The 11,185-nt window shown below is 40.7% G+C and overlaps 1 protein-coding gene across 1 annotated transcript; it reads left to right on the forward strand.

Annotated features, from left to right (window-relative positions):
- Positions 1 to 333: 333 nt before the first annotated feature.
- PSKH2 (protein serine kinase H2) lies at positions 334 to 10,848 on the forward strand (the record flags this gene model as incomplete). The annotated part of the gene is made up of 3 exons (XM_080694922.1): positions 334 to 515; positions 4,395 to 5,061; positions 10,543 to 10,848. 3 exons carry the CDS (start codon positions 334 to 336, stop codon positions 10,846 to 10,848), a joined length of 1,155 nt encoding a protein of 384 aa, XP_080551048.1.
- Positions 10,849 to 11,185: the final 337 nt, after the last annotated feature.

An 11,185-nucleotide genomic window follows, 5' to 3' on the forward strand; every position in this document is an offset into this window, starting at 1 on the left:
GAAGACACAAAAGTCCTTTAGAGAAAGATAATCTTCCCCAAATCACATCCTTTTACAGGTTTGCATTCTCACATTGGAGATGAGAATGGTGAAGCCCAGAGTGTCTTCTAGGGCACTTTGCTTTCACTATGTTAAATTCTACATAGATAAGAGATCAGTGTTGATCATAGGGGACACTGGGTGGGGGTAGGGGGTTATCTCTTTAAAGGACTCTGCAGGGGGTTTCTTTGCAGGTCCTGCCCCATTTCCAGCTGCTTTGAGTATAAGTGAGGCCTGGGGATCCAGGGAGGCTTCTCCAGGAGCACATGCGATTTCAGAGAGCAGCATCTCAGGATGGGGTGCGGAGCCAGCAGGAAGGTGGTCCCTGAGCCCCTTCTGCCCAGGTTCATGAGGGCGAGTCAAAGCCAGGGAAGAGCAGAATCCTCTGAGCCCAGGCCTGAGGCAGCAACACAGGCAGCTCAGAGAATGCAAGTGGCTTACTTCCGAGCCAAGTTCGACTCCCGGGTCCTGGCCAGGTAAAATGTTGTTCGAACAGGGACAGGATTAAGACTGGCTCCCTAAAGTGTGCTAAACTCCAGACAAGGTTCTTCTTAAATATAGGCTTTGGGCCACCTTAAATTTTTTTTTCTGACCTTTGGATCATAAATTTGCAGCCCAGAACTGTCTTTTTTCAAGGACCTGGGAACCATCCCTTTGAATTGTAGTTATCAGAGAAAACAGGGTCATAGTCACTACCTCCCGCTCTCTCTGGAGGGCAGGAGTCCAGGTTCTGTAAGAATCCATTAGCAAAAGGTGGGGGGGGGGCATTCTCCCCTCACCACCTCCTCCTGTACTTTTGCATCTGTTCCTTCTAGCTCCGGAATCTTTTGTTTCTTGTTGTTTGAATAGAGTTGAGGACTTGAGTTCACTCCCAACTGCAGTAGTTGTGGTCTCTATTATGATAGCTTAGAACATAGACTTCTTTGCTGGTCTTTCTCATGCACTTTTAGTCCTAGAATTGTGGGTTCCTTCATCATAGAGCTCCATACAGAGTATCTCCATTTTCTGGCTTCCTAGAGAATTTTTATGTGTGCGTGCAGTTGGTACTTAACCCAGGAATGTTTTATCACTGGGTTACATTCCCAGCCCTTTTTATTCTTTATTTTGAGACATTATTGCTAAGTTGCTGACACTGGCTTTGAAGTTGTGATCTTGCTGTCTCGGCCTCCTGAGTAGCACTCCACTTCACCCGGTCCTAAAAAACTTTAAGTACAATGATAACTGGAAGGTTGGTCCAGTATCTGCTAAGCTGAAAGATGAGCAAAGCTGGCTGATGTGACTGAATTGAGTCTGAGTGCTTCTGGGGTCTTGTCAAGACTGAACTGAGTAAATGACAGCTCTGTTCATCTGAAGTCAGGGAGATGACTCTACAAGGTATCTGCCTTATCCACCCCTCTACCTCCCACCTAACTTCTTGGATAATTCTAATTCTTAGAGTGTAAAGGGGCTCAACGTGTTAAGGCCTTCAGAGGCTAACTCAAACCTTATCTTAACTGATGAAGAGCTGAGCCCCAGAACATTAAGTGACTTGTCCAAGTTAGTGGCAGAATTGGGAACATAGTTGCCTTTTTTTCCCACTGTGATTCCATTTATAACTGTTGCAGAATCAAAACGATAGCGTTCAAATCTGATTATATAGTGTTAAAATCTGATTATATTCACTTTTCTCTAGGGAGTTTCTTATAATTGCTTGTATGTGGTGATAATACAATATTATATTTACTTGTTTCTTTTCTTTTTTCAATATTGGGACCAAATGTAGTGCCCTATTCATGCTAGACACAAGCTGTCCCACTGAGCTACATCCCTAAGTCTCATGTTTCATTTTTTTAAATCCATGTGCAAAAATTCCCTGTTGTAGCAGCCGACGTTAAATATTTCCAACTCACACAATCTCTGGCATGATGTGAAATGACATTATCTATCAAATGGAGTTAGAGACTCCACTGTGGAAGGTGGAGATGGAGGAGTGTAGGTGGAGAAAATGGAAAGGCCTTGTTAATGCTCTCTCCCTACCTGATCCCATCCCCACTTAATGTTTTAAAAATAGATGAACTGGGCATAGTGGCACAAACCTATAATACTAGTACTTAGGAAGCTGAAACAGGAGGATTGAATCCAGCAATATAGCAAAGCCCTCAGCAACTTGGTGGGCTCTGTTTCAAAATAAAAAATAAAATAGGGCTGGGGATGTGGCTCAGCAGTAGAGTGTCCCTGGGTTTAATCCCCAGTATCAACACACACACACACACACACACACACACACACACACACACACACACACACCATTCAGGAAAACATATATTTATGGAATGCATCCTTCATTGTCCACTTATGGCATCCCCTGTGTGCTGTGGACTGCACACGGTCATAGTCATTGATGGGCAACACACACAGCCTGCAAGGGACCCCAGAGCGAGGCTGCAGTCACAGGCATTTGGTGTGCAGCATGGCCTCAGTCAATGTGAGACCATTTATTTTCACTGCTATAAATCTTGACTTGAAGCCTACTGTTCCCTCCACTGCCAGATTACTAGCATTTTTTCAAATATTTTGGATATGAAAACCCCCTTAACAATATGGAACAAAGCTCCTTTTCTCTGAGCAAAAGAATGCAGCTCCTCAAAAATGGTAGTTTGTTTGATAGCCGATGATTAATTCTGAGAGCAAACGAGTTTGCTTGCATTTTCGAGGGCATAGCGATAAATTAGTATTTGCAAAGTGCTTTCATCCACTTCAGAGGCAATGTAAAACTTGGCTGGGCTGAAAAGCAGGAGGATTTGAAATGCCTGTGATTATCTTCAAAATCACACTTGGAGTGCACGGGAATAAAAAAAGCAGAGTTGGACAGGGAAGAGGGGGAAAGAATCTATTTAAGATTACTAAATTGCTATCTGTTTTGATAAGGTAATTGGCCAGAAAATTAAATGCACTGCGTAGAACAAAGCCATTTTCTGTAAGCGGGTACAGCCAAATGTCATTTTTTATTCAGTAGGCACAGAAATATAAGGGACACACAAATAGGGAAAAATAAAAACTACAAGAATAAGTTTAGCGAAAAGAAGGCTACATATTGATATTTGCATTTTAAACTTTGGTTCTGAGTATATGATTTAAGAAATTACGTTTCCCCTGGGTACTCCCTGGCATCCTTTCTTGGGAGAGATTTTCGTAGTGTGTGAGGAATACTAAATTATGGTGTGAGGAAGGGAATTTGGGTTTTAATCCCGACTCTGTAATTTAAACAACAAACCAACTATCCTACCCTTTAGACTTTTCTCATCTGTACAGGGAGGAGTGGAGTTAAATCATCCCATAACATTGTTTCCAGCTATAAATAAAGATTTTAAGTCTAGCACTTTCTCAACATTTCTTCAGTAAAAGTAGAGGCCTAAGTTTGAGGTGTTTCCTAAAATTAAGCAGAAGTTAACACAGAAAAATAAAATTTAAGGTCCTTAACCTTTCAAATCTGAGTTGACTTTGTGGCCTTTTGTGAGATAGTCTGCCTATTATTGACACGCATCGCAAGCTTGAATTCTCCTTATTGTGCAGAAATTACAGATGTGGGAGTGTGGGCCAGGGAAAGGTTATGGAAAGCTGTGGCTTTAGGATGGTCCTAACACTGCTCCCACCAGCCTTCTGAAACCAGCTGTTAGCACAGCCATGCTTGCTGTTTGCTTTTTCTGTATTGAGAACTACGGTGAATGAGGTATGCCGGGGACTGAGTCTACAGTCAGGTAGTCCAGGGGAATATAATATTAGCACTCTAAGATGGTATCTTCCTTCTTTCAGAAGTTATAAACAGGAATAAGTTTCTTTTTTATCCTCTACATTTGGTTGGTTGTTACTATTGAAGAATAACAAAAATAAATAGTAGAGGAAAGAATGAAAAGAGTAGAGAGAGGTCCCCAAATTAAGGAAAATTTAGTGAAACACATTTTGAAGGAGTTGATTTTGAATCCCAGTGACTCCAACTACAATTCGTATAGCCTTGGGAATCACTTATTCTATTTATTATTAATTTTCTTATCTAAATAAGGGGGATGATATTATGTCACCTATTAGGGCTTTTTCTAGGATAAAATTTAAAAAGATGTATTTCTGGCACAGAATAATGCATAATAAATAGTAGCTATTGTTAAGACTATCTTTCTACCAATTAATTACTTTTATGTCATTTGCTTTAAATTAACAAGGGATTCCGAATAATTTTCAAAAACAAACACAGGCAATGGTAAGCCAGAGAATCTGGTGGGGGTGAGATAAGGATAGAAAAAATAAAATAAAGCATGGCTTCAATAATTTTGAGATTCATCATTTCAGAGGATAACGGCTTTAGTTTTTCTCCCCAACAGATATGACATCAAGGCTGTCATTGGGACAGGCAGTTTCAGCAAGGTCGTCCGGGTGGAGCAGAAGACCACCAAGAAACCTTTCGCGATCAAAGTGATGGAGATCAGAGTGCAAGAAGGTCGAAAAGAGTGCGAGGCAGAGCTCAGCGTGCTGAGGCGGGTTCGCCATCGCTACATTGTCCGGCTCATTGAGGTCTTTGAGGCTCGGGACCGAGTTTACCTGGTGATGGAGCTGGCCACCGGAGGGGAGCTTTTCGATCGACTCATTGCTCAGGGGTCCTTCACAGAGCGTGATGCTGTCAGAATCCTCTGCATGGTTGCTGATGGGATTAGGTATTTGCACACTTTGCGAATAACTCATAGAGACCTAAAACCCGAAAATCTCTTATACTATCATCCAGGTACAGAGTCAAAAATCTTAATCACAGATTTTGGGTTGGCACACTCTGGAAACAAGAGTGGAGACTGGATGATGAGGACCCTCTGTGGGACCCCGGAATACATAGCCCCCGAGATTTTGCTAAGGAAATCTTACACCAGCGCCGTGGACATGTGGGCTCTGGGTGTTATCACCTATGTCTTACTTAGCGGATCTCTGCCTTTTGATGATGAGAGCCATACAAGGCTTTACAGGAAGATTCTGAAAGGCAAATACAATTACACAGGGGAGGTAAGCAATCATTACTTTATGCCTTTAGTGTTGGTCTAGATTCGAATTTCTCAGTCTGGGCACTGTTGACAGGGCTGGATGATTCTGTATGGGAGAGGGTGTTCTTGTTGTGCATGGTAGGCGCTTAGCAGCATCCCCAGCCTCCACCCACTAGATAGCAGTTACATACCTTCCCCAGTAGCAATGCTTAAAAATGTCACTGTTGGATGACCATTATTGAGTAAAACTTCCCCTGAGAGCCATTGGTCTTAAGGTAGAAGGGTCTTGATTTCTGAGCCACTGGTTAGCATTTGATACTCATAATCTCCTCAACAGGTGAGTTAGCGTGAAGCTGCTTTTCTTCCAGCTAACACCGGGAGCCTGAGATGGCCCCCTGGACCACTGTGCATTAAGGAACTCAGCATGGTGCTTGGATGTTTGGTGACAAATTTTCTGTTTCAAGTTTGATCCAAGCTCCTTTTGTGATTCAAAAAGGGCTTGTGTTTTCTCTGTGAAATGTTTAACCACCCAGCTTGTGTAAAATATTTATCCACTGAAACTTGAAACTCCCAGTATTCACAAATATGTGAACTTTTTGTTGTTCCAGGTAGGAAAAGAAGGTTGCCAAGGCTTGTATGAGGGAAGCCAGGCAAAATAGGAAATTCATTTTATATAGGGCAAGTGAACAAATTTATTTTGCTTTTAATTGTTCATGAACAATATTGATATCTTGATTATGCCTACTTAAAATGTAACACCTGTGTGTACTGCAATATTTTAAGTACATTTAATAACAAATTGATAAATAATATTTTTATACTCTGGCAAAACTTTAATATACGTACATATGTTTTCAAATACTCATGTAAGTTAATAGATGAGACCTAAACTTACATAAGAAAGTAAGAAAGAAGGGAAAGAATTCAAACCATGCAATACCACTGATGATTAAGAATGGGTCAAGTGTGGTGGTGCACATCTATAATCCCAGTACTTAGGAGGTTGAGACAGAATTGCAGGTTCCATGGACAGCCTCAGAAAGTAGCAAGACTTTGAGCAACCAAGTGAGACAATGTTTCTAAAACAAATATTAAACTGGGCATGGTGTCGGCATGCCTGTAATCCCAGCACTGCTGAGGCTGAGACAAGAAGATTGTAGGTTCAAAACCAGCTTCAGCAACCTAGGGAAACCCTGTTTCAAAACAAAAAATAAATAATAAAGAAGATCTGGGGGTGTAGCTTAGAGGTAGAATGCCCTTGAGTTTAATCCCTGATACACGAAAACCTGAGAAATCTGCAAAAAAAAGTGAAAAAAATTTTGTCTTTCAAATTGATAAAATCAATAACCCGGACTCATTTTTAATAGCAGCTGAAGGCACTAAGTGATTAGCTAACTTTCTCATTCACTGCTGTTAGAGGGTTAACTGTTTTCCGAAAAGTTGCTTGAAAGTATGCATCTATGACTATAAAAATTTATGTATTTTGACTGGTAATTCCATTTTTAAAAATTTAAAGAAGTAATCCCAGACGCAGCAAAGGTTGTAGCATAAGGCTGCTCTCTGATCTATGTTTACATTCTGAGAGAATGTTTGAATCAATTCTGAGACATCTATATGGTAGAGCATAATAGTCCCTGATTACCCATGCGTAAAAATTGTAAGGGCAGCTGGGCGTGGTGGCGCACGCTTGTAATCCCAGTGAGACCCTGTTTCCAAATAAAATATAAAAAAATAGGTCTAGGAGTATAGCCCGGAGGTAGAAAAGCCCCTGGGTTCCACCCCTAGTAACACACACACACACACACACACACACACACACACACACACACACACAAAGCTAAGGGCAAGCCAGGCCTGGTGGCATATGCTTGTAATCCCAGCACTTGAGAGGCTAAAACAGGAGGATAGGGGTTCACGGCAAGCTTCAGCTACTTAGTGAGGCCCTCTGCAACTTTTTGAGGCCCTGTTTCAAAATAAATGATAAAATAAAAAAATCGGGTTGGGGGTGTAGCTCAGAGGTAGAATGCTCTTGGGTTCAGTCCCCAGCACTACACACACACACACACACACACACGCACACACACACACACATTGTATGGGCATTAGAAAATGTCCACAATATGCTACCAAGTGGAGAATAAACAGGAAATAAACTATTATACAGTATGGTCACATCCATGGTAGAACAATGCAGGCCTAGGAAAAAGACCAGGAGGAAGTAGTATTAAATGTGAGCGAAGCTTGTCTCTTGGTTTAGGGATTACAAACTATTTAGATTTTCTTCTTTATAGTTTAAACATTTTTATGTTCCTGCTTTTGCTTTGTTTACAAAGAACAGGTATTTCTGTTTTGGTTATCAATCCTTACAATGGTTTGTTATACAATGATAGATACCCCACACCTAATGGCATAAAACAGCAACCGTTTCATCTGACTCCTGACTCTGTGGGGTGAGGGGGCTCGCCGTAACGCTGTGGGTGGGACTGCAGTCATGTGGGGTCTGACATTGTGGTGGGGTTGGACGGAAAGCTGGGTTCAACTAGGTCACTGGGACCATGAGTCTTTTCCTTCTTATTTTCTCTTTGTATTCCAAGGTGTCCTTTTCTGCAAGCTATTTTTCCAACAAGGTAGCCAGCCATCTTCCATGGGAGTTTAGGGTTTCTAAAATGTAATGGTCTAGTGAGTGTGGCAGTGTATGCCTGTCATTCCAGTTCTTGGGAGGCCAAGACAGAGGATGGCAGGTTCGAGGACAGCCTCAGCAGCAATGAGAACTCTCATCAACCTAGTGAGACCCTGTTTCCATATAAGAAATAAAATTAGGCTGGGGCTATAGCTGAGAGGTAGAATGCCTCTGGATTCAATCCCTAGGAACACACACACACACACACACACACACACACACACACACACACACGTGCGCCAATATTCTGAAAATATCAAAGTGGAACTTGGCTGTTGGCTGTTATCTTTCAGGCTGGACATGGAAGTGGTACAGCATCACTTTTTTCTCATTCGATGTGGGAGGGAACCACACAGAGTGGGACTACTGGTTGTGATGGTCCATTGGAGGCCGTCTTTGGAGTAGGTAGCTTGATTTCTTTACTCAGTGGAAAAAGTAATAAGCAAAAATTCTATTAGAAAGCTCTTTTGCCAGATTTAATTCAGAGAGTTTCTGAGACAATGGAGATGGCCCAACCTGGGAGGAGAAACTGTGTGAAAAGCTTCATTGACCATAGCGTGGATGTGAGAGCTGGTGAAGGCATTGAATGATGTCATTGAGTGACAGCTGGGCTGGAGTAGAAATTTGATTCAAAGTGTGGTCTCCTAGTTGATTTTGGTCACAGAAAGCTATTAGACAAAAAAAAAAAAAGGAAAAAAATGATCATGTATACCATTTTTATTCATTTGTAGAATAAGTACATGCATGCCTATTAATTTATTTTTACTTTATTAAATGTAGACAAAATGAATTTTGAATTAAGGAGATAAAAATAAAATAGAAGCTCGTTTTCTTCCTGTACCTGCACTTTCTTAATACGCAACGTGAAGTTGAATCATAGATACTCTCTGATGATTCTCTATGGCTCAGGAATTCTGTAATTTACGACTTGTGTTTGAATAATAAGTTTTGGCTGAAGAAGTTTCATTCCAGAACACCAGTTACCTTATTTTCTAAAACTTCATTTTAAATGTACATTAATTTAGGATCATTTTAATGAGCTCTCCATAAACCTCATTGCACGTATTTTATATTCTTTCCAAAAAGATTCAGCTGCTGTCTCAAAATGTTCCATTGGAGACATCTAATTTAACTTTCATTTAAATAGTCTTGAGCCTAGATAAATGTGTCTGGATCCAGGGCCAAATAGATGTCTAGCCAGAATCAGAGGGCATGCCATCGTGTCAGTCCCAGATGTGCTTTGTCTAGACTTGCAGGGTGTGCGTTTTATTTTCCCCATGTTTTGGTATTTGAGAAATATGTTCATTTATTCCTTGACTCCAATTTTTTGGGAAAATATTTCTCATATCTCATTTGTCTAAATAAGCTTAAGAAGAAATAAAAGAAGAGTCGTCCCTTTACTGGTTCCTCATTATTCAAATTCTGTGTTAATACGATGCTAAGAGATCTGAGTGTGTGGTGCTTAGGTATGGAGTCTGATTTTTTTCTTACACAAGGCCAACAACAATTGTAAAGATCCCCTTATCTTTACATATAATTTTTAAAAAACACACTTCAGTTATGATTTAGATATAGCAAATATGGACAGTTGTCTCAATGTTTTTCTTTTCTTTTGTAGAGGACAACAGGTATAAAACTATAATTTTTTTCTAGGTATGTGCTATGTGTTGGAATGTCGTTGTTTTGCCATGCTGGGAATCAAACTAGCATGTTAGCAACATGTTAGCTACAGCCCAGCCCTGAGGTTGGTAGGTGGTGCAGAAAGCAACTTTAAATATAAAGGAATGGCCTCTTTGTTGCATCCTCACAAATCCACTAAGAATTGCTCCTGTTGTACTGCCAGTATGTGAAAATGCTACAAAGATCGACAGAAACAGCCTGTGAAGTTTCCAGCAGATACTCTTGTATATTGCACTCTGTCTTCTCTCTGCTACACACTGAATCTCACCTGTCATCAGTGGATTGGGGAGAGAGGGCCCTGTATGTTTGAGGGAATTCATCGCAGGAGGGTCCCTGTTCTCCTTTCTCTCCAGGCTGTGGAGATGGAGTTGTCCTGGGTCTAGAGTAACCTTTCAAAGGGAGAAAGAAGTTGATTTCTTAATCTATTCCTGCTTTTTAGTCTTGTTCATTCTGAGTCACGGGGACGCTATGAGCTGATCACCAGGTGAACACTCACCTGGTATTGATGTAGCTCATCAAGGTCAGCAGCTTTGCCTCATTCAGTGCCTGTCATTGTGACGTGAGAACTTGTGTGGTGATCAGTAATACGCTAGACAGGTTTCTGATTTATTGGTCAGAGAGTTTGGAAGAGAGTTTCTCTTTGTGCTTGATCTGTTGTTGTTGTTGTTGTTGTTGTTGTTGTTGTTGTTGTTAAAGAGATTTTTTTCTGAGGGGGGCTGTCTTAAAAGTGGATTTTTAGGTCCACTACAGATGACAGTGATGCAGCATTCCGTTTCCTACATGAAAAAAAAAAAACTGTATTGGATTTGATAGGTATTGACCTATTTAAAAATATGAATCTTTGAACTGGGTGTAGTGGTGTATGCCTGTAATTCCAGTTCTTGGAAGGCCAAGACAGGAGGATTACAGATTCAAGGCCAGCTGCAGAAAGTTAGCAAGACTCCACAACTTAGCAAAACCTGTTTTAAAATAAATGAAAAGGCTAGAGGTGTAACATGAGGGTAGAATGCCCTTGGGTTTTATTTCCGGTACCAAAAAAAATTTAAAAAAAACTAATCTATGTGTGTGTGTGTGTGTGTGTGTGTGTGTGTGTGTGTGTGTGTATGTATGTTATATATTTTATTCATTTACTTTTCTTCTCAGCCTTGGCCAAGTATTTCCCACTTGGCAAAGGACTTTATAGACAAACTACTGATGTTGGAGGCCAGTCATCGAATGTCAGCTGGCCAGGCCCTGGACCATCCCTGGGTGGTTACCATGGCTGCGGGGGCTCCCACGAAGAATCTGCAGAGAGCCATTTCCCGGAACCTCCTGCAGAGGACATCTCCCCACTCTCGGAGTCCTGGATCAGCACAATCTTCCAAGTCATGTTATTCTCACAAATCAAAACATGTGTGGAGCAAGAGAAGTTTAAGGACAGCAGAATCCCCGCTATCTGCACCTCTGTAAGCAGATGACCTCTGAAAGCCATTTGGTTAATTTTAAGCCAGATTCATCAACTTCATTAATAGCTTCAGTTCAGCATTATTAGAGCAACCTAAAGCACTAAGAGCATAGAAGCATGGATATTCTTGATCTTTACTTTTAATATTTCTTGGTCTGTAAATTTTTCTGTATTTGTATTTATTTCCTGAAAATGTATTGCAGCAAAAGATTATTATTATAGTATATATTAGATATATAAAGATAACTGGAAACAGTAGATGAAGAAAATCTTATACATACTGAATGGATTAAACTAAATATATTATAGATAGAAGAAATGCATATGTAAAGGAAGAGGAAT

The sequence above is a fragment of the Muscardinus avellanarius genome, assembly GCF_963383645.1.
Source record: "Muscardinus avellanarius genome assembly, chromosome: 4".
NCBI classification, from domain to species: Eukaryota; Metazoa; Chordata; class Mammalia; order Rodentia; family Gliridae; genus Muscardinus; species Muscardinus avellanarius.